This window comes from Oryzias melastigma, linkage group LG19 (genome assembly GCF_002922805.2).
Source record: "Oryzias melastigma strain HK-1 linkage group LG19, ASM292280v2, whole genome shotgun sequence".
Taxonomy (NCBI): domain Eukaryota; kingdom Metazoa; phylum Chordata; class Actinopteri; order Beloniformes; family Adrianichthyidae; genus Oryzias; species Oryzias melastigma.
The window spans coordinates 8,538,420-8,563,120 of NC_050530.1; the positions used below are offsets into that span (position 1 = coordinate 8,538,420).

The 24,701-nt window shown below is 39.7% G+C and overlaps 1 protein-coding gene across 2 annotated transcripts in view; it reads left to right on the plus strand.

Annotated features, from left to right (window-relative positions):
- Positions 1-24,701, plus strand: part of LOC112154506 (double C2-like domain-containing protein alpha) — a 37,949-nt gene that overhangs the window by 5,238 nt on the left and 8,010 nt on the right. The window contains exons 1-8 of one of the 2 annotated variants that reach the window (XM_024285486.2): positions 1,594-1,805; positions 4,490-4,854; positions 5,105-5,184; positions 7,069-7,143; positions 7,230-7,339; positions 11,709-11,835; positions 15,046-15,105; positions 19,797-19,996. In XM_024285486.2, the coding sequence (XP_024141254.1) occupies positions 4,494-4,854; positions 5,105-5,184; positions 7,069-7,143; positions 7,230-7,339; positions 11,709-11,835; positions 15,046-15,105; positions 19,797-19,996 (1,013 nt within the window). In that variant the 5' untranslated portion in view covers positions 1,594-1,805; positions 4,490-4,493. Of the gene's footprint in view, positions 1-1,593; positions 1,806-4,489; positions 4,855-5,104; positions 5,185-7,068; positions 7,144-7,229; positions 7,340-11,708; positions 11,836-15,045; positions 15,106-19,796; positions 19,997-24,701 lie in introns of those variants that run through there. The other variant, XM_024285485.2, reaches the window with a different exon arrangement.

The window sequence follows — 24,701 nt, forward strand, 5'->3', positions numbered from 1 at the left end:
GTAATTTGACAGTCCGTTTCATTAAAATATCCAATGAAAAACAGCACAAAAAAATAATAAATAAATAAAAAATCATATTTGTCGGAAAAAAATAAACTGCATCCACTGCCAGCAGCATTTTCCCCAGATATGAACAAGATCCCTGAATATGCAGAAGTTAAGTTATTTAATGCTATTAACACTAATAGTTTGTTGCTGTTTGCAAACTTTATAAACAGTTGTGAATAGCATAGAACAGAAGGAATGTGTGACTGATCATTCTGACTCCAACTGTGTATCATGTTAAATTTCAAATAATAAAAATTAATTAATCACTTTTTAAAGCCAAAATGATGGGACACCTATTTGATATTAGAAAAAAATCAAAATTTAGCAAAAGTTTAGTGTTAAAAAAAGAAGTATTTTTTGTGTTTGTATAGATGTATGTTTATAAGTAATTTGACTATTTCTACTTTGTATATTTAGTGTTAAAAAAAATAATTTATGTTCCTCATAAACTGTAAATATAGCGTGTTTTTCCATTTTTAAACCCACCTTATCTCTTTTGGGGTTGCTGGAGCCTATCCTGGAGCCTGTTGGGTGAAGGCGGGGTACACCCTGGACAGGTTGCCAGTCTCTCGCTGGGCGTAATGTGTTTTGAATCTCTGGAAATGTGTTCCAGCTTGTGTTCCCTGACAGCTGTGGAGTCACTGCTGTGGTAAAAGCTTTGACCAAGTGCTGGGATGAAGCATCTTGCCTCAGGCTTTTTGCAACACATTTAAAAATAAAAAAAAAGACATCACTACACTCAAAATAGTAGAAAGAAAAAAAAATAGGTTCCCTACAACACTGAGGACATGTGGTCACAGTTATGAAACACATAAATAGCCAAGAAAACAAAATGTTTCCTTAAAGGACGTAAATACAAGAACATCAGTGACGTGTGGTTGACGTGAGTAAGCTGCAGTAAGCTGGTAGTTTGTTGACATTCACAGACTGTGCTTCTTGGATAATGCTAGCTGTTGGAGCTGCAGAAGAGTGGGCGAGAAGTGTGGAAGCAGAATCTGAGTTGTTGCCACATGTGTGCAGACACACGAGGAAGTGGCATTTGGTGCTCGGAAGCAACAATTAAGAAGGGAGTAAAATATTGGAGGATAATTGAGTGAAACACGTGTTATAGAAGTCTGTGGACCATTGATAAATAAATGAATTTACAGATTTGAGTAGGAAATAAATGGTCTGTCCAAGGGCGTGACAGAGGTCAGTGGGTTAGGTCTAGACAGCCACGTTTGGTGAAGTCTGTGATCAGATCGGGCTGAGATCTCTCTTGTCCTGCAGAGAGGCCAGATGGTCACTTTCTCTGCAGAGATGAAGGCGATGATTCACATTCTTTCAATTTCCTGTAAGAAAAAAGTGCTTAAAACTAAGAACAAGTAAATTAAATCTGTACAAACAAGAGTTAATGGACAAGTATTTAATAGTCAATTAGATTAAAAACTTGTTTTGTAGGAGTACGAATCAATTCATCAATAGGGTCAATAAACCAGTTTCCATTTAACCTTTGAGGGTAAAAGTTATCAGTGTAAAATATCTGCGCCCATTTCAAACTTTATTTACATTTGGTGTAGAAACCACTACATTGTAAATAGATTTTCCCTTAACCCATGTGGGTTCAAGAAAGCACTATATAGTGCTTTTAGCACACTGGACTGGTAAAGTTTACACTAGACCAGAGGTAGTGTAAGAGCCACATGTGCCTCTTCTATCCCTCCATGGTGGCTCTCTGGCTGAAGAAAAATAAAATAGTAATTTTCAAAAATTTGGAGGTAAGCTATTATTTTAGCAACATGCTAACGTTTTTGGCTGTTTTAGGCTAATTTAGAGTTTAGCTTCTATTTTAGCAACAGGCTAACTTTTTAAACTAATTTAGTTTAGAGAATTTTAGGTCATTTAGGAGTTCAGCTAGTAATTGAGCAATGAGCTAGCTTTTTTTGTGGCTAATTTGGCCTCTAATTAAATTTTGTATGCTAATTTGGAGTTAAGCTAATATTTTAGCAATATGCTAACATTTTTGGCTAATATGTTATCTCCTGGAGTTTTTAGGCTAATTTAGAATTTAGCTTTTATTTTAGCAACATGCTAACATTTTTCGCTGATTTAATTTACTGAGGAATTGTATGCTAATGCTGGAGTTCAGCTAGTAATCAGGCAACAAGCTAGCTTTTTCGCCAATTTGGCCTCTACTAAAGGTAAAAGGTAAAATTGTTTTAAAAATCTAATTTTGAGAAGTGCTAGGTTTTTTATAGTTTTGCTTTTGTTCGTTCCAAAAAATGAAAGTCGTCAGTTGCACATGCATTTCCAAAGCCGGTGTGAATGTTACATCACAAAATCAACTTTCGCCTCGTCCGACTTTTAAGGTGCAATGGATAAACCCAAGAACACACACAAAAACAGTCACTAAAATGAGCATTTTCAAAAAATAATAATATATATGAATCTACTGTTTGAGCAACTTCACTAGCAGCATCTTGTAACATTAAACAGTTGCTGAATAATATGCTTTGTCTTCATGGTGTGTGGGAACAACTGTTGAAATACACATAAATCCATATTTAGAGTAAAGACTCCTGGTTTTTGTCTGCTAAATGCTGCTTTAAAGTTGAACCTCTTCTGAGTCCTCGCTGGATTTTTCCCTGCAAAAAGAAACTTTTGATAGGTTTTCATACTAAAATGTAATACTTACATTTTTTACCTTGTTATTGACAAATTGTAAATGCATACTTTAGCCCACATGGAGCTTCAGACCAGTTGAAACGAGTCAGGGAAAGCTTCAAGGACCTAATCAGTACTTTTCTACTGAAAAAGAAAGCCATAAATTATCTTGTCGGCTTGTCGGCTGGAGCACAAACACTGACCAATGAGTTATCCTGTCCTGACAAACATTGGCATGAAGCCACATATGACCCACTTGGAGGGGCGGTATAAATGTGGATTCCATTTTACAGGACTTTTCTCTTTTCATGGGGGAGACCCAGAACACTCTGATTTAGTCTGGTCCAACTTTTTATTAAAAAGAACTCAATTCCTTTTGAGTTTTTGGTCACTTTCTTCCTCATTGATGAACAAAATCACTTTCCAAAATGCTTTTTGTTAGCTTTGCTAGCTTGGGGGTTTCAATTTAGCAGTTGCTTTACAATCCCACTCAGTCTCTATTTTTTTTTTTTTATTGTAAAATTATTCCCAGTTGTCTTTTAATTATGATAATTTAGTTTTCAGCCAAAATCAAAAAGTTTAAGACAAATTTTCTAAAAAGCAACAAGAAATTTGCTTATGTTGTTGTGTGAAAGCTAGCTTCACCAATTTCCCATCAGCCCTTTGTTTACACTCTCTTCCGCTAGCTAATAGCACCTCACAACCCCAAGCTAACGTTAGCGTGGCAATAAAGATGGTGAGCAATATTGGTGCTATCCAGCCGTACAGTTAAGAGTCAGATTCCAGTTGAGATGAGGAAAATTAAGACATTAATGGATCTATTTGTCTTGCATCAGAATTGTAGCGCTAAGTCGGAAATCTGAGCTTTTTCAAACTGTTGGTTTTCATCTGCTCCTGACCCAACATGATTTGAATAAAGAAATACTCAAAAACACAGTTTTAATCTTAAATTATTTAATATATGTCCTTCATTTTAAGAAAAATGCTACAAGAAAATGGTAAAAACACAGTTTTCATTGGAGTGGTTTTTCAAAATAAAAAGGTATTTTCACAAAGCTTGCTCAAACAACATTTAATCATCAGAGCAGTCAGATTGAGCACAGATCTCCCTTCTCTTTAAATATTTCCAAACTTTATGGAGCTCCACTCACAGAAAACACACAGGAAGGGCAAATATTGACACGGTAAATCTGCACCCTCAATCAATTAATGCAGGGATATCATAAGAAAAGCTGACTGTGGTATTGAGGGCAGAACTCTGCCTGGAGCGCTGCTGTCTTAGCTGCTGAGAGATATTTGTAATCCTCCCACTTGATTTATATTTTGGGAAAGAAGCAGACACTCCATATGTGTGGTCAGCTCATCTCTATGTGACCAAAACTTTATATAATCATTAGGAGTCCTGTCTCTGTCGGAGAGAACTAGAGAAGCTTTCCAGTCTTTAGAAACTTCCTTCTGTAATTACCTGCCTGTCTGTGCAGGACTGTCAGGCTTAAAGATAACAGACTCAGTCACACACACTCCAGTTTCATGGAGCATCATTAGGATTCTTGGCCTTTTGTTCTTCCTTCCTGATAAATTTGGATTAATTTAACCGAAATGCAAATGTGTGCACGTGCTCATCCCATTACAAATATCACAAAATATATTTTTGAGAACATCGGAATAAAATCTAATTGTCTCCTGTCTCTTCTTTAATTGGCAGAAGTATTTCACCTGACAGCTTCCTCATTTGGAGGAAACCATTTCAAACTGTCAGTTGTTGTCCTCCTAACGCTGCAAACCTCTTCCCTCTCAGCCTCATGACCGTGCGCCAAGGAAACCGTTTGGGCATCTCCATCCAGGAGCACATGGCCATCAACGTCTGCCCTGGCCCCATCCGCCCCATCCGCCAGATCTCTTCCTACTTCCCTCGCCTCTCGCCCACTTCCTCCTTCTCCGAGCCGCTTTCGCCCAATCAGCTGACGGCCCCGGCTCCTCTCAGCCCGGGCGGTTCAGGCCAGGATGGAGGGGCGGTTGGAGGAGGAGGAGGAGAAGGAGGAGGAAGCAGAAGCCTTTTGTCTCCGCTGTTACCAGGAGCTGCAGGAGGAGGAGGCTCGCTGTCAGCCATGAGCAGCATGGACACTTCTATAGAGATTGACAGCTGTGATAGTGATGACAACAGTGAGTCACCCCAGAGTAAAGATCCATTTTTAGTGGAACAAAAAAACAGATTAGCCTGTATTTACAGTTGTACCCGCTTTTTCTGAAAAAAACACTTTTTCAGTTTGAGACATTTCAAATTAAACTAGAAGATGTGCTCAAATCTTTCCATTTGTTCTTTAATTTATTATTTTCCTGAGGTGATGGATTCATCAGCACAAAAGCAATTTCCATCAGAACTGACTCATTTTTGTCTTTTCATTATTTCCAGCTTCTTTGGGGACTCTGGAGTTCGACCTGCTGTACGAGAGAGCCACCAGCTCCTTACACTGCACCGTCCTGAGAGCTAAAGTAAGAAAACGTCAGCAGAGCTGCTTCTTTTATTAATCTCCCAAAGCCTGTAGATTAAAACTGATAATTAAGGAGTCTATTAGACTCATTTTTCTTGATGAAAATGTGATGATTCAGCCCTGAGGTTTGTATACTACATTAAAGCTAAAACTCACAGGTTTAAATGGGCTTGTGTCATAAAAGATGTAGATTCAAGTTTCTCAGTGTCGATGTCTTCAACTTCTTGAGGCATGAATTTGATTTACCGTACACCAATTAATTTCTCTTTCATGATCAGTTTTCAAGCGCTTTTGAAAAGGACACTATCCATACTTCGTCAGAGCAAAAATAGTTACTCTGACAAATAACATTTTAAGATTACATTAAGATTTTCTAGGAACCAGCAGGAACTTTCTACTTTGGACACGAGAGGGGAGGAGTTGATATGTCCAGTGATTATACAGTCAATGGTATAGGTCGAAAATTGACTTAAAAATTTGCATTGCGAAACTCAAAGTAGAGAGCTTTAACAACAAAGGCCAAAACACGTATTTAAAATTGCACGTTTCCAAGCCTGGTATCATTGTAGCATCAGAAAAGTACATAAAGTGTGTACTGAGGGGTTTTACAGCAGTAAGCATCCCTAGTTATTTATTTATGTATGTATTTTTAATGTATTTTTTTCTTCTTCTTCTTATTTTATTTATTTATTTTAAAAAGGGGGGAAAAAGCATCCCTAGTTATTGTTAAGAATAATTATTTGGAGATTTCGTCTCTTATGGGTTATTTTTAAAACATAATTCCCTCGATAAACGAGGAACCGCAGTAGACCAAGTGTCAGACTTTTAAAATTACCTGGAAGTATCAAGTGTTGCAGTTATAAGATATTTATTCTGAGTGCAATCATGGAAAACTTAGGAATTACTTTATCCCACCCATTTACCCATTTAAAAAACTTTTTTTAAGTTAATAAAAATTATGTAAGTCAGGTGTAAATATGTCTATGTTATGAAAATGGGAGAATTTGTTAAAAAAAGAAGATTCTCCATATTTTTATCGAGTTCACATTACAAAAAAAAAAAAAATTACTGTAATAATAATTTAGTGTCATGTTTACACCCTAAATGCCTGTCAAATATCAATGTCAAAAACCTAGTGAGTATTATATACAAATTTAGTACCACAGAAGTACAAATCAAATACTACCACCTAAATACACAGTAAATACCATGTAAGTACCCAACCAGTACAACAAAGAGTCACTTTTACTGAGCAGTACCCTGCAGTCTGGTATTTTGAGTGTTCCTATTATAAAATAGACCTATTTTTTGGGCCCTTGATGGTTGTAGATACATAAAAAAATGGAACAGACCTTTTAAGGCGGAGCTACCATTGAAACCCATTGATTGGAAGAAGAAAGCGTCTGTGTTCCTCTTCGCCGCTCGCAATTTCTGTTAAACAACGTTGAATGCTTTGTATATACAAAGTGCCAAAAGCAAAAAAAAAAAAAAAACTGGATGGCTTCCATTATTTTTGTTGTTGTTAGCTTAGCTTTTGCTGTTGTTGCACGACTATGACGCAACTTTGAGTAGACCGCTTCGTGGAAACGAGGCTTAAAAGTAGCATAAATTACTACTTAAATACCCTCTAAGTACTAGAAATGGTACCAATGTAGACATAAAGCTCTAACAGCAGTGATACTATTCTAAATCTTAGTGATCTCCACCAGAGGAGACCCCAGTGACCTCTAACCTCACAGCTCTCTCGAAGGAACGGCTTACTCTTTTATTCACTTTGTAACTCTGTGTCCGGCGTGAGCAGCTATTGGATGGTTCCTAATCTCTCCATGAATTTCATAAACCAAGTGAGCTGAGTCCTCTGAGAGCATCATATCTTCTCTCTAAGGGTCTGAAGCCAATGGACTTCAATGGTTTGGCGGATCCTTATGTGAAGCTGCATCTGCTGCCTGGAGCCTGCAAGGTTTGATGTTATCCTCAGAAAAGTTTTCTCCAAACATTTTCTCAAAAGATGGGATCTTGAATTCTCTTTTCTCTTGTGATTTACAGGCCAATAAACTGAAAACCAAGATAGTGCGAAACACTTTGAATCCTGTGTGGAACGAGACGCTCACCTACTGTGGAATCACGGAAGAAGACATGTATCGCAAAACTCTACGGTAAATCTTCGGAGGTTATTTCTGGCCTTCTTTTTGTTTGTTGCCTTTTGACTCGGGGGCACAAAGGATCTTTTATCGTAATCGTGGCGTCTTTGGCTCTGAGGTGAAAGGACTTTGTCCGCTCTCATCTATTTCAGCAGATCTTTAGATCGCCTCACCTTCATCCCTCCTCATCCTGTCCAACGAAATCACAAAAGATCTCCCCCAGCTCTTCTCAGACCAACTCGTCCACTTTTTCTTTGTTTCCATCCGCCTCTTTCCCTTCCATCTTCCCAAGTTGCGACAGATTGAGGTCAGACTGAGCACCGCGGGGTGTTTTAATTTCATTGACCCCCCTCTGGAGGTGACGAAAGCTGTGAATTGTCTCAGCCTGTGACTAAAACTTTGGCGGCGCCACACGTGGGAGCGGGATTTAAATCAGATTGACGGGTGGTCTCTTGAGGGAGTTTAGAGAAACTGGCCTAAGTACCGACCCGTGACACAGAGGTAATTCAACAGATGCACGCAAAGATCAAGAGACTGCAAGTTTGACTCAAGTAAGCAGGTTGACGCGGCCCCCCCTGCGACTCGCTGACGTTCGTCGCCTGCCTCCGAGTTTTCATCTGAGACCTTCTCTTTTTTGTGGAAAGATCCTCCATGATGGCGCCCGGGGTCGTCTGGTGGTTTTTGAGTCTTAAAGGAAAACTTGTCTGACATGAACGCTGAAGTAGGAGACAAACAGATGCAAGTAGGCCGCTCTGGCAATGACATTTAACTGACCTATCCTGCCTCGTTGCTTTAAAGACCCACTGGGATGAAAATCATGTTTTTAACATGTTTTTTTCCCATGAAGGACATTTAGAAAGAAAATTAAGCTTAACCCTTCAACTACCCAAAAAAAGAAAGAAAAATCATCAATAAAATTTATATTTTTCCTGCTGCGTATTCCCGCTATTGAGACATCAAAGTTGAAAAAAATATATATAATTTAAATGTATTTATTCATTTTTAATACACAGGAGTTTTGTAAAGGTTACTATCTGGTGTGCACCAGTTACTATCCAGACATTATTTTTTCATTTCAATTTATAGATATAAAAATTTTCCATAATATATATTTTTACTTCAATAATTGGGAAAAAAAGTTTTTTTTTTTACTTTTTTTACTCGGGAAGAGGCTTACTCTGGCCTGACGGTCCCGCCCACAACTTGGAGGCAAGTTTTGAAATCAACTAGTTGATCTACAGAAACTATATTCAAGATAATGACAGGTTTTTGGCTAAAAATGGCATAATCATAATTCAAAGACCACTTGGAAGGCTTTTGTAATACTTTTATAATGCAAAAAATATATTTTTTATTTAAAAAACAGAAATCTAAGATAAAGTGAAAGAATTCTGTTCCAGAAATGAAATAGATTTTCTGTCCCCACACTGCAGCCTCATTCAAGTCAAGCTCGACACAACACATGACATGTACAGAGAAGAAAAACCCCCACGGGCTGCAAACTGCACTCCCTCTCCCACGAGTGTCGCACAGATTTCTAAGAAGGCTCTTTAGTTCAGGAAAAACATTCGCAGGCATGTTTAGATTCGAGGGACATTACACAGCTGACCTGCTACCAGGTCCAGCAGCATCATAAAGGCGAGGACGATCCATCCGAGCACGTCATTGAAATATACCAGCAAACTGGAAATGCAAATGTCACGACATCTGTCTGCGAGTCTCCACAGAAAGTGGGTCGCACGGATATAAAAAGCCCACCGGAGTAAACAAATGGTTAATGTATGAATGTAGAAGTCAGAGTGCTGACCTTAATGATGCTCTGGAACGACCTGGAGATATTTTAAAGAAACCCACACAATGATGTCTGAGCGTGGAGGCTACAGATGATAGAAGTTATTTTATTTTTCTTGTTTTCATACTTTAAATTGTTTTTCTATGTGTTGCTCACACTTGGCTTTAATTTATAATCCCCACAGCTGTTTGTTGTTTATGAATCATCGCATTAGTATGTGAGTTCATGGTGTCGGTTGTTCTCTGCAAGAGCCTTTTTGTAATTTCCTGTTTGCATCTGTTCGCTTAATAACTTTGTTGTGTTTTCTGTGAACCTCCACCTGGTTTACGATGTTTGTTTTCTCCTTAAAGCCCCACTCTGATCATATTTTAATCTATTTTAAAAGTGACATATGATTTAAAATCGAATTATGGCCTAAATTTAAAAAAACTGTTGTTTTCTAGGACATAGTTTCTGCAGTGCGGCAGAAGTTCATTAGAAATTTGCCTCTAAGTTGTGGGCAGGACTGTTGCTCCAAATAACCCAGGCCCCTCTTCCCGTCACCCATAAACACACACTTTACTGTCGGTTCACGGCCCCTCACACTTCTAACAAAAGTGCAACAAAAGTGGCGAAAAATATTGGAGCTTTTCAGCCGCACAGTTTGAATCTTAATTTAATTATTATTTATTTATTTAATATGGATTCCTGCAGTCCAAACACATTATTGACAATATTTTTACAAATATAGATATATATAAATACAGTTGTCACTCATTTCTTGATGTGAAAATCTAATCGAAACTAATATTTCACGTCTATTTATGAATCTAATGTGCTCTGATGATGAAATGTGGATAGTTTATTAAAAAAAATTGGTCTATATTCGCTAACGTAGTGAGAATTGATGCACACTAGGTTTTTTTTTTACCAAAAATAAACTGGGAAATTTCTAGGGCTCTCGATTTTGGAAATATAGAGTCGGACACTACAGAATAGCGACTATACAGTGAGTAGGGGAGAAATTTGGATATACTCTACAATTCCAAAAATTAAGTGCCCTAGAAATTTCCCAGAATTCTCTGCGAAAAACCAATGTGCATGGATGCTCACTAGATTTGGGGAATATGGACCACAACGCATTGTGTTTGAACAATTTTACAGACAGATGTACAACGTACAATATTAAAACAACCAATATAATGATTATATATTTATTTACATACACATAAGGAACACCTGAGGCATCGCCGGTAACACTTAAACACAAAATCTGTAATATATCGTAACTTTTGAACCGTTAACATGATTGACGTATATCCAGCATTACATTGATTGTGTTGATCTCTGGTCTTAAAGGCTTAAAAATCATTTAAAAGTTTTAAATATGTTGTGTTACATACTTAGAATGGAGTAAATCATGGACCCCAATGTACTCTCTATGTCCCATTCTATATTATCTATTAGAGCTGTAACAAATATCTGAATACTAACATCCTCGCTATCATCTCCCAAAAATTGGAGTAAAAAAATTTTCGTAGTCCAAGATCACTGATTTGCAATCTTTATAAATATAGTAGATTGTAATAAAAATATAAGTCAAGAAAAATGCAGTTTTTGCTACGAAATCTTCTTTATATATGTTCTAAAATGCCGCAACAACATGTTAAAAACACCATCTGGAATCATTTTGCAGCGACAGATTTGACTCTAACGCGCTCCTCAGCAGCGAAAAGACTAACAATGCATTTTATTTCCAAGCCTAGCATAGTATTACCTCCTCATGCTGCTGATTCACCCTAACATCCAGCACACAGTGACATTTCTTCCTCCGCGCTCGACTCCTTGACCCATTGTTCTGTCGTCCACCGTTCCCGTTTTCCCATCATGGCAGCCGCTCTATCACAGATGTTTCTCTGACCTTTCACCTCCCAGCTCCATCTTTCTCCATGTCTTTCCCTACTCTCCACCTCTCTTTGGAGGCTATTTTATTTATTTATTTTGCTTTTTCCCTTATTGTGTCTTATAGCTGAAAAGCTGAGGGCAGCAGGATGCTGTGTTGTTTAATATCTGTGGTCATAAATTAAAAAGAGGGTCACTCATATCCTGGTTCCTCTCATTTTTCCCCACATTTATGACCTTTTTATTTATCCTGGAAGGCACAGTTTCTTTTTTCTGTTTTTTTTTTTTTTTGGGCTCACATCACTCAATTTTAGCTTCTTCTCACAAACCCACCACATCTTTACACCTCCTATAATCAATTATTTCCAACCAAACAGTCAATTCCATTTAAAAGACGTGCTGGTTAACCCTCCTTTCACTCCTTTTTCAGTTCCTATAAGAGTAAAACGTGTATAATGAGGGATTTTGAGATTTAAATTACACTTTTTTCCCTCATTCTGATCAGATTGAAGTCAGCAATTGTTATATTTCTCATATTACAAGCAGAGGCATTGTAACTAACATGTCAAAACATGGCATGTTGTTCGACAGGAGCGGTCCCGATCCGTTAAATATTTTATAGCTGGTTAAAACGTCTCCTCAGATTTTTTATTCATGCCTGGTTCGCTGTCATTTTCATCTCCCCGTCGGCTCTCCCTCTCTGTTTTCCAGGGTGTCTGTGTGTGACGAAGACAAGCTGACACATAATGAGTTCATTGGGGAGTCGAGGGTGGCCCTGCGCCGCGTGAAGCCCGACCAGACCAAGCACTTTAACATCTGTCTGGAGCACCCACCTCCTGTGAGGAGAAAATGGGGGGAAAATTGTGCAAAGAGGAAAAGGAAATGGGGAGGTTAGGATGTATTAGAGGAATAAACAACCAGGGGGGCTTAGATAGTTGGAGGACAGCAGCAGGGAAAAAGTCTCTACAAGCTTCCAGAGAGGCAGTCTAATATTGAAAAGGGGCACCATAATCCTGTTTTTCGGCTGTTTTATACAATTATTTCCAAAGAAAGAGCTTAGATTTAGTTAGATACAAAGATCTGTTTCCAAAAAACAGATAAAAATCTATCCTAAAGCTGTGGAAGGCACTAAAGGTAACTGAATTTAAAAGAAAGGCACAGTTAGATGTAGGTTCTTCGCAAAAAAAGCATTAAAGAAAACACAAAAACTAAATATTTATATATTTAGGGGTTGCTATGTTTCTTTTTCTTTTAATATGTTCTAATTTTTGCATAAATATGTTCATTTATAGGGATTAAACCACAAAACTGCTTATTAAATAGACACAAAAACAAATATTTCTGTTCTAAATAGGTAAAAGAAGATATTTGAGATTGTCCCTCAGGCCACTTTGCTGCATCTCATTTGATTTTAAATTAAAAATCTGCTTTTTCTAGATCAGGTGCCCCCAGCTATGGCACAACACTGAACAGTGTCAGAACAGAATCAGTGATTGGCCAAATAAACTCTAGTCTGAAATCACTTTGTATCCACCGTCACAAACATAATCCTGATAGTTTGGACTTTCAATGCCTGTGAGAGTTTTTGTGCCTTTAACCTTTCTAGTTTGCAGTTTTGGTCGTCAGGTCTGGAAGCCATTGGGGTCACCATAAAAGAAAAAAAATGAATGAATGTAAAGTCATAAAATTATGAGAAAAAAGTCATAATTTTACAAGATATAACAAGAAAAGTTGTACTTTTTTCATAAATAAAGTTAGTTGTGTAAGCTTCCATACACTTTACTAAATGTATCAATACATCCATTTATGGAGTCGTCATAAGGCTTTAGTTTATCATGCCATAATGCATTTGGACCTCTGCAACCATACTTTAATTTTATCTTTGATTACAAGACCAAATAAGTGTCATGTAGCCCCGTTACCAAACATTTTTACATTTTAGAAATACATTACCAAAGCATTCCACCAAATGGATTTTTTACTGTTATGCTGCATTCACAATTTAAAGTTGTACAATTTTGGATACGGCGAGGTGGATGCACGTCAACCACTCAGGGACTCAGTTTTGGGCACCTGACGTTTTCAGTGACTCGATCAAAAGGTAGAAAAAAGATCCAATATGGCCGCTCAATGTGAGGATTTTTGTCCTTTTTTAACCCTTTTTCTTAACCCTCTGGGGCGGCAGGGTTGCTGGAGATTATTACTGTTGGGCGAAGATGGGAAACACCCAGGTCAGGTCCCCAGACTGTCACAGATGCCCTCATTGGCTCGCTACACTGTCCACTGGGAGGCTGGCAGAATCGCTCCAGCTCCATGGGCTTTGTGACCAACACATTCTCACTCCCAACTCGTCACATATTTGGTTCAGACCCTCTCTTTTGACATTTTGGGTGCCCACAACTCATTTTTTGACGTGCTGGCTTCTCCCACCAACCCTTGGGTCGCTGTGGCGGATGTGGTACCGAAAGCAGAACCAGTAGCAGGTTAGGGTACTGGTACAGGGTTAGCATTAACAAATCTGAGTTAGGGTTAACACATCCAGGTTGGGGTTTACAAATCTAGTGGATCGGTCGTGGTCGCGTCCCTGTACCTGACCGATACCAGTACCGGTCAGCATCCCGAAGGTTGAAGACCCCTGATGTAATGGGAACAGTCAGAACTTACAAAAACGACAAGTTGGGAACACCCAAAACGTCAAAAAGTGACGCGGACGGGGCCCAAACCATACGTCCATATACAGTATGACGAGTTGGAAGTGAGAATGCGTTGGTCACAGAGCTAGCCGCCCGGTGGACAGCGTAACGAGCTTGTGAGACGCTAAATGATCTGGCGAACCCAGACAAGGCGACATGCTTGCTGGCGCCTCTGTAGAGATCTCCAAAACAGATAAACCCAAGATAGTCACTCAACATCATCCACCTTTTCCATGATGTGGCAACAAGTGAATTCCAGAAAAACTTTGGCGGTTGCTCCGCAGCAAGGGCATCGAGCAGTAAATTTGACAGACCCAAATTTGACGCGTAAATCGTGTCCAGTGTGAATGCAGCATTGGATTATCAACGCTTTTTAAGCAGAAATTAATGATAAAGTGCCACATAGACTACAAAAGAGTTGTGTGTAGGCTAAGGAACGAAATGTATCCAAATCATGCAAGTTAAGATATTTTCCTTAGTTTTAAATAAACAAGAATAACTTACTTTGATAAAGAAAAATGAACTACTGCCTTTTAGCCATGAAAAAATGTTCAAAATGACTGAAACACACTGTTCGCATCATTCTATCTCACATGAAATCAGACCAATTTTAATCATATGGAGAGCAGGGGAGTTCACACAAACACAAAATAATGCAATTGATTCAACACCTCTGGGTGCCAAAGAAAATGTGAAAGTGCTAATTCTGTGACAAAAGCATCACCTTCTTTTAAATAATACTTTTGGCATTGAATTTGCACCATAAAGCCAAAGAAAACATCGATGTTCTCCCACTCAAATGTGCCTCCTGCAAATTACAAACAAAGAGGGAATCACATCTGCTCTGGCGCTCTGCAAATAGCTGTTAGAGCGGGCTAAATGTCAACCACATCATACGTTTGGGAAGGGGTGCGCGCAGGAATTAAAGGTGAAGAAAAAAGAGCAGGAGTGGGGGAGTGGGGTAGTGTCAATAGGCAGGGAGTGAAAGAGATGAGAAACAAATGGATTAAAAAATAAAAGCAAGGGTGAGAGGGGAGCGGGAGGCCACGTGGGTGCAAAAGGGTAGGAGGGTGCCTGGGTTTTGCTCTTCATCTGCTGGAAAGGGCTGCAGGTATTAGACTGTCCCTCTGAGGCTGGTGGGCGTTCTGCGATCAAACGCTAAAGCCCCTCCATCGCTCTGCAAACCGAGCCACGTGTCAGGCCTGTAATTTTTAAAGTGGTTTCACCTCCAGATTGATATATCTGTCCTGGTTTGTCACCCCTTTGCACATCCAGCCTTCTTTCATCGCCTTTCTGTCAGTCATCCCTTCTTATCGTTTATCTGCTTTCCTTCTCTTTGTCTGCCCGGCCTCCAGCTGCCTTCACCGACGGCGATGAACACGGCGCTGAGAGGGATCTCCTGCTACCTGAGAGAGGTGAACATGCCTGATCAATTCAGTGTGACCGTTGTTCTGTCTGGCCAATTGGGCTTTATTTTATTCCCCAATGTGCAGTTTTTTAAGGAGCTTTTAAGGAACTCTATTTTAAATATTCCATATACATTTCTTTAGTTTAAAGACACTCTGAGGAATATATATACTGTATATATATATATATATATATATATATATATATATATATAGTATATATGTGTATATATATGTGTGTGTGTGTGTGTGTGTATTTATATATGGTATATATGTATATACCATATATATATATGGTATATATGTGTATATATATACACCATATATATGTATATACCATATATATACATATTTACACACACACACATATATATGTGTGTGTGTTTGTATTTATATATGGTATATGCATATATATGGTATATATATATATATATATGTATGTATATATATGTATGTATATATACCAGATCAGAAAAATATTGTTCTGTTTCAAGTTTTTGAGTTTTCACCCATCACTGTCTTACTTTGTTTCATTACCAATCATTTTTAAGCATGCGTTTAACTATATTTTTGTCAATTGTAAGATTGTTTCAAGTGTTTTTTTTTTTATATTATAATTAAGCGATTTTTTGCCAAAATCAAGAAGTCTGTCATTTTAAGACAGATTTTCTTCAGAGCTGCAAAAGTTTATTAGAAATTCGCTTTTCGGTTGTTGTTGCTGAAGTTATCCTCCGCTAATTTCCCATCAGCCCTTTGTTCACACTGTCTCTCGCTAGCTAATAGCACTTCACAACTCTAAGCTAATATTAGAGTGGCCCAAAAAAAATGGTGAGCAATATCGGAGCTATCCAGCTGTACAGTTGTGAGCCAGATGCCAGTTCAGACGAGGAAAAGGAAGACGTTAATGAGTCAATTTGTCTTCAGAATTGAAGTGGAGAAAGGAATCTTTGGCCCGCCCATGGCAGCTGCTGCGTCATAAGCTTGAGTTTTTCTAAAAAATGCCGGTTATCATATGCGCCGGATCCATCACAATTTAAATTTAAAAATACTCAGAAATGAAGTTTTACTCTGAAATTCTTTTATATATGTCCTCCATCATGAGAAAATGCTTCAAGAACATGCTAGAAACATAAAAAAATATGATTTTCATTGGAGTTTGTCTTTAAAGTAAAAGTTCTGCCTCCAATTTTGTTTTTTTTCCCAATACAAAATCACCTCCGTATGACATTTTTGCCATAACAGCCCTTGCAGACCAGCGTTCAGGAGCAACAAAAAAGGTTTCAAAGTGAATTGATTTGACTTTTTCTGAACAAACTGAAAAGATGTTAGAATAAATGAACAGTTTATAAACTAAATCTAACAAAAACACATTTTATTAGGAAGAGCCTTTCTGAATGATTTGCAAAAAATAAAGGTGAATTAATGAAATAATTCAAGTTATATTAAAAATATTTAGACTAAGGTAATTTTTGTATTATTGACCCTATTCCCTTTGAGAATCAATTTGAGGCGCAACAGCTTTTTGACTTGAAGCTATTTAATTCCAGAGCTTCTTTGTTTCCTTATTTCGGCTTCTACATTTTCTATGGATTGAATCAAATGATCACAAGGAGAAAATCAGCTCCGATTTGAAGTGACAGATGAAAGAAACCAAAACGCTCCAGCAAAGGGTGAACAAGGGGGAGGACGATGTTCTCTCAGGCCCGTGACTCACCCCCATAGCCCTCAGCACAATACCGTTATTTATAGGATAGAAACACGTTTGCACGAATTTCACAAGTTGCTGCCACAACTTTCTCCTTCGAATCTTCTCATCACTCATTAAGCCTTATCTTCTGACAGACACGGACAATCAATAGGCCGCACGTCCCTTCCGTGCTCCTCGCCCTCGCAACTCAATAGGTTTCATAATTTTCTGTTTCTTTTTATTCATTTTTCTGAGAGTCAATACCCAGATCCCCATCTGTCCTCAATGAGTTGGAGTCTTTGAGGCTCACAATCACGGAGGATAATTCACAGTAGGGTTTCGGCTGAGACAACAGACCTTCACAGATCGATAGAGAGCAACTCATTAGGGAGGTGGAAATAAACAGGCTTCAGCGTGGAGCCGGCAACACACCCGCAGTGACAGACGGCCTGGAAGGAGGGAATTTTGTGGGAGGGTTCGAGGAGCAGACATGACAATAAACAACCTTGAATATGTTTAATTTGTCTGATGAATTAGGTTTGTCTGCTTCCTAAAATCTTACTCAAATCATCGTTTGGTCTATTTTTTAAGCGTTCCATGTGGATCTTCAGACTGCGGTCACATCTCGCAGACCTAAATGCAAACTTATAGCAAATTTGGGGATTGGCCACAAAGGTTTTAAGAAAAATATAACATTTTATGGCAACCAGACGATTTAAAAAAAAAAAAAAACTTGTCCTGTCCAGTAGCTATACTCAAGTAGGTGTTGATGGAATGTAAAAAGAGGGAGTGTGCCCGGTAATCCACACCTTAAGACCCCCGGATGCCGCAGCGGTAGCCAGGGCCCCCTGACCCACGCACGATATAGCATATAGAGTGGATGTGCCCGTCGGGCAATCTAGCCGGCTACCCAGACTGGGCCCAGCAAGATCGTCACTGGGGTCTCCAATGCCAGAGCGCAGGGAATTTCAGGAGCTCTAGCCTAGCCAGAAAGATGGCCCCCCACTGCGCCAGGGGACCCCCATCCCTGGAAAGCTCCCCAGCCCCAGACAAGCAGACAAGCAGCCCACCACCACCAAGGCACCCCAACCCATCCCCAACCCCAGGCAGTGTCCCCCAAGGGAGACCCACCCCAAGCTTAAGTCATCCACCCGCCCATCGTGTGGGAGGTCCAGGAGAGAGCAAGGAAGGGGCCACCCACCTCCGCCCAGTAGAAGTATTTTTTTACATCAGTCAGTGAACACATTTGGTGGTTACGCAGTGGCAGTCCAATGACAGGCGGGTGACAAGAAGGCATCAGCGCAATAATTGACTGATAGGAGGGTCTCCAAGTTCCCCAAAATCGTCTGGTGATTGGTTGATTTCTGACTGCTACCCTCCAGCCACCCTCCTGCCCCTGTGCTGCCATCCCACTGCCACTGTCCGATTGTTAGAAATTGTATGGTAGAAGCACGGCCACTCGATGAGGACTATTGACATAGGGGCCCGGCAATGACCGGATGTCAATACGGAGACATTTACACATTGTCCAATCAGAGCTGCTGCCGGTCAGCAATCTGTTTTAATGACATCATCCCCACCTGACTGAAGCCGTCTATATTCATGACCACGCCCATTTTCCAAAAGTCAGGCGTGGCATGAAATCTGGACTATTCTGCCTCCCCATTGCAAGATGGCAGTTGTATTTGGATTGGTAATACTTTCTAATAAGATTCCTCAACAAGCTTTATAAACCCATCAACAAACATTATTAATTTGTTTATACAGTGTTAGTAAGAAATTTATTAGCACAATAAGGTTTATTAACATACTTAGTAGGATTCATTAACATCTAAAGTGAGACCATTGTCCTTAAAGGCCAAATTAATAAACTCCTTAAAAACGTAACAAATGTACTGACTATCATTGTCAACATTATATTCAGTGTTTTGTAACACCTCATCTAAAGTGTTTCGCATTAATTATGTGTATTTTCCTTTTAGGCAAAATCTGAATACCTGTGTTGTTTTCTAGGACATAGTTTCTAACGAACTGCAGGCGTTCATTTGAAGCCACCCTCTGAGTTGTGGGCGGGACTGTTGGCGCGCAGTGAGCTTGCCTTAATTTTTCATCATCCCTCTGTTTACACCAGGTGTGCCCAAAATGTTTCCAAAGTGGGCCAGATTTGGTGTAATAGAAATGTTTGAGGATCAACCCATACATTTAAATACATTTTTACCAAAATTATTGTCAATTTGCCCTTTTTTACACAGTTATTTCCCGGTTAGCTCACCCTAGCTAGCATGTCTCATCTCTTTGAAAACAGCTCAATCTCTTATCTCATATTTCTCTGAAAAAAATCATTGTGATTTGAATTAAGAAATACTCAAAAGCACGGGTTTAATCTTAATTTTCTTGATATATGTGCTCCATCATGAGAAAAATACTACAAAAACACGACCAGCAGACACCAGCATTACTCCATTTTTGGTGAAATTACAGAATCTAATTTGGACAGCAAATAAATGCTTTGGGATGATTGACTTGTGTTTGCTTTTCCACAATTAGCACAACTTAACACTGGAAACAGTGGGAGAGTGCCTCTGCCCTGGGTTAGAACCCACTAATGAACCCATTGCAGTCCACCAGTCCAGAACAAACATTTATTTTTTTTTCCTTATTCAGCTCCCCACCAACTCCTGAGGGAAGAGGCAGCGTCTTAAGCATCTAAATGCTCCACCATGTTTACCAGCTAACTGCTGACTTTGTCTGTGGGTCATTTGGTGCTGCAGGGAGCGCAGAGTGGATTTATCAGAGCTATTTCTACACAAACAGCAGCTTGCCGTGTCTGTAAACAGTGTGGATTTAACCGAGAATAAAACAATAAAAGTTGTGAGAGACTCAAACAAGCAAGTAAGGTGGAAAATCGATCGAAAGCTCCACGGTGCTTAAGGGGGCCTGCAGCGGAGTGAGATGAATGTTGGCTCACACAGGTTTTTATTTTTTTGTTTCACGTTTGCTTTTTCTCCTTCAGTGGGAAACTGAGCAGCAAAGAAGTCTAGAAGAACGAGGCCGTCTGCTGCTCTGCCTGCAGTTCCTGCCTCCAAATGGCGATGGCGACCTGAAGGGTGAGGCCAAAGAGAGAGCTCGCGGCGGCCTGTGTGTGGGCGTCAAACGGTGTGCCCACCTGGCAGCCATGGACGTCAACGGCTTCTCCGATCCGTATGTTAAAACGTAAGAATAAAAGGAATCTTTACCATAATGCAACCACGACCTTGAGCACTTTGTCTGCTACTAAGAGCCATACCATGATTTTCTTAATCCTTTCAGAGTAAACTAGATAAATATGATCATATATCACCTTTGGAACACTAAAAAACAAAATATTTATGAAATATTAGTTATTTTTCGTGATATTTTTCCTACCTGGAAATAAAACAACTCAATTCCTGAGGCTCCGCCTGCCGCTGCGGGTGGGCCATTCCATGATTGAGTGTTGGTGTTATCAGTGTTATCGGTGCTATCAGAGCAGGCTCTTCCTGAAAGGGGCCGTCTCACGTTGTGACATCAGCATGTTAGGACTCAGAAATGCGTGAGCTGATCAAAATTCCGCTTTGGGATTCTTTATAGTGAGGAATGAACAATATAATACACTTAAAAGCTCAAAAAGTTTGTTTGTCATGGTATGGCTCCTTTAAGCCTTGGTCACAACTGTCTGCACTGGCTGCCATGGGTGAAAAATTTACAAACTTGTACGAGGTGTGCAGGTCATAGACTCCTCGATGAACCTGTAAAACAAAAATATTCTTTTTTTCACGGTAATGCTGTAGGTAACACCTCATAGCAAACACGTAAAACAACACCCAAAGGTAAGTAAGAGTGAAGTAGATGAAATGCTACCTCCCCAAATCGTGCTGTTCAGGTGATAAGTATGAGGAAATTAGAGTGTAGTTTCTGTAGGCCTCCTGTGGACATCCTACAGGCTTTTACGTATCAGTAGCTCATCTTAGCTTGCAGTATTTGCACACAGTCAGTAATGTCTTAGGCCGAATCCGAATTGCTTTCATACCCCTACAGCTCCTCCCAATTGGGGCATTTGAAGCTGTAGTGGTGTCCGAAAGTTTTTTTTTTTTGTTTGTTTTTTTTAAAGAGGAGCCGTAGCGACATAGGGCTGGGGTCATAGACTATTTATCTAAACTGGACATAGCAAGTGTTGAGGTCTCCTAAAGGAAATGCCTTACCTCTGGCCCTCGAGAAATCAAGCCAGAGCCTTCTTCGTCACTTTCTGATACGACTCCCACTACATTTCATGGTGTTTCTATTTGGAACATGGGAGGGGGTGCTAAGTCCATTGATATAACGTCAATGGGCTGGCTATTCCTCCACTGGTTGAGTGCTCCGGGTTGCTTTTGTCCCACGGAGGAGAAACATTTCCTCACGTGGTTGTGCTCTGAAGCATCGAAGTTTACATTTAGATGCACATAGTGAATTTTTCATTTTGATGACTTTTTAAAAATAATAAAACTGATGTTATGTATGCAGCTGTATACCAACATGGATGACCAACAACTTGATTCGGTCATCAACCGATAGCAACATCCAAATTTGAAGAAACTATTTTTTCTATATCTCTCTGTCACAGAACAGGCAGACTGCGTGTTCCAACTGCAACAGGTTTATTAACACAGCTAAAAGTCCACAAATCTAAATCAGGGTCAGGCAGGCAAAAGTCAGCAACGAGCGTGGGAGCATCAGAGAGCAACCAGAGGGGTCAGGGTCCAGGCAAGGGTCGGGGCAAACAAGCAGAATCAAAGACGAAGCAGGATCAGGTGATCAGGGTAATCAGGTCAGGATGAACTGCTCAGTATGCAGGCTGAGTGACACAAACAATACTTCGCACTGAGTCAGACTCTGTGAACTGCTTTAAGTAACAGGTTGGTGATTGGCAAATGAGAGACAGCTGAGCAGCATCCAGGAACTGTGTGCTGGGGTTGCTGGGAGATGAAGTCCAGTCAGTACTCTAGAGATGGTTCCCACCAGTGACCAGAGGGGGAGACTGAGCTCTGACTCCTGACACTCTCCATATTTAATACATTTAGGGATAAGGAGAAGCCGTAAGGGTAGGGACGCAATTCGGGTCCTACTTTAGTCACATTCCCATAACAGGGATTGGCCGGTACTGGTGCTCTTGGTTTTGATGTTGTAGTCGTAGGGAGTTGAGACTGCATCTTAAAAGTTCCCTTGAGACTCATGAGGCCACCATGAGCTATCCTATGGGGTCAAGATGACCCAACCCTTACGTTGACGTGTTATCCCTCCCATGACAAAGTTGGACAGGATTTCATATCTGCTATGACACCAGTGAAGACAAAAAATCTTTGAAAAACTAAGTGTAGAGCACTTTCTTCTGGGGGTCCAGTTGTGAAAATGGTATGTACCATTGTCATGCTTGTGGTAAGTATATCATAAGGCAAATGTAAAGACCTGTTGCGTCAAATCACGTCGAATGCTGGACCTTACTGTACCACTCCTTACTGTACCGTACCGAACCGGATCACTCAGTGGAAACAAGGCTTAAGACTTGAACAATTTCCTCTTTATCCCACACGAACAAGAACCAACTGTTCCTTTGATTTCCCCAGTGTTACGGGATAATCTATACACTTCATCGGTTACCGCTCATAAACTTGGGCCTACCAAATAAAAATCACATTAAAATTCAGCCATCGGTTCCCTCTCCCAATTAAATGCCATCGATCCAGAAAGGGAGATCACTGCAAATGCATTCAGGCTCAATCGGATGTTAATTTCCCAATATCAGCCTCTGCTTTTGGCTCAATTAGAACTGTCGGAATTTGGAGCGCTTTGGGTAAAGAGTTGGAAGACTTTGAGACATTCTGACTCACTGTGTACACAATCGGATACTGAACTGGATCCCCGCCATGTCTTTGTACTTATGCCAAGTCTGGGGCGTCCTTCTGATCATGTGAAGGGAAAAGAAAAAGTAATTCAGCCGTTGATGAAAAACTATTCTATTAGTGTAAATAATGAACACAAATTACCTAAATGTTTGACAGTGCTCCTTTCCTTCACTCATTCACGGCTGCTTTTAGTCTCCTGAGGCTCAAACGAATCAAGTGGAACACTCCAGCGATAACTCGTCAGTGATTTATTTATATATATAGCCGGAGTTACCAAAGTTATCACAGGAATGTGTATATTGGCATCCTTTAAAATTGACTGATGGGAGCAGCTAGAGGAAATGTAATGGCTGTTTGTGTCATGGAATAGAAGCAGGTTATGAGGCTCTCGCTGTTGCCAGTAGGTCCTCTGGAGTTTCATTACTCACTGATGACAGGAAAGCGATTCATTATGTGTCATTGTGTGTGTTTGGTTTAAACACCAGAGAGGGCAGGGAAGGCCCTGGGTTGAATGATCCAGCTTGACAGGAAGTAAACAAATGAGCTGTTAGGTCTCTCTGTGTTTTCACTGGGTGGTTGACGGTGACTTTGATGTCGTTTCTGGGATAATATGAACATTTTGCGTCTTTTGCAACACATCTGTTGTTTTAGCTTAAAAGCTGCATAAAAAGCTTTTTATATTTAGTTAAATAGTCGAAAAATAAACTCATATCTTGATAAAAGCCATATAAAATACACTATGACTCCTAGTGTTGTGCCCCGGTCTTTAATTTGGGAGAAGATTGAGTTCAACAAAATTAAAAATAAGAAGTTGTAAGGTTAACGACATTCAATGAAGTTTAAACTTCCTCATTTTAGGTTATACTGAGAATTAGTTTACCATCAGTGCACTGGACCAAACCAATGTCTCTCTTAAGGAGACATGAGTGATACAGTTTTGTTCTCTCAAGTAACTAGGACGTCCCCCTGTGTGGATCGGTTTGAACCATTGACATAAACAGAGATTTACAAAACAAGGCTGTGATGTCACCGATAGAAAATGCCTTACCTCGGGCTCCAACGAAATGAAGCTAATTGATATTTTTCTGCGGTACGGATGTTGCCCAATTTCGACATTTGGGAACCAGACAACGCTAGTGAGCAGTTACTGGTCCGATAATCTGTCAAACATTTCAAACGTTTCGGGTGGGGCCAGTGGGCAACACATGCTCTTTATTGAGGCATCTGATTGGCCAGTTTATAGCTTGAATAACTAGTGATAAAGAAAATATATAATGAAAAAAAAAATTAATTTAGCAAGAACATATTAAAAGGTAACCAAACCCAAAATCAACTTTTTCTGCCGTTCACCTCTATAAATGGGGCTTTAAAAGTGCTGTCCGTTGGCCATTGCCAAATTTGACAAGTTAAAATAAACTTGTTTAATTCTTGAAAATATAGTCAAAAACTGTCTGTGTGCTGCCCCCTACAGGTTGAATATCACATTTGAATTTTGTGATTGGTCAAACAATTTAAGTCCCACATCATTTCAGAAGTCCCACATCTTGATCTGCAGCTCCAGTAATGGTAATAATCCTGTTCTCCAGCCCCACCCCTCTGACTTCATTTTTAAATTTCGGCTGGGGGTGGAGTCAGCCCCCAACTGTCCTGTTTGGATACCCTTTAAAAAGAGATACCAGAGCAAGAAAGTTTATTCTGACAAACAGAATGACTGAGTAATAGCTGCTTATTTTTCAATAGAAGTCTATGGAATTTTGGCGTTCTTGGACCAGCAGGTACTGCCTATTTAGAACATGAGGGGGGAGGGGATGATCAGTCCAGTTCTCTTGATATACCATCTATGGTTCAAACCCTGCTGCAATGCAGAGTCGGATGCTAATTGGCTGATCTGAAATGTGACCTGTAGTGGTATGACTGCAGCTGGATGCAGAAAAATTAGAGGGAGCTGTCAGAATATCACTAAAAGTTGCACATTTTATCCAAAAATATATTATTTTTGTCTATTTTGCAACACCAGT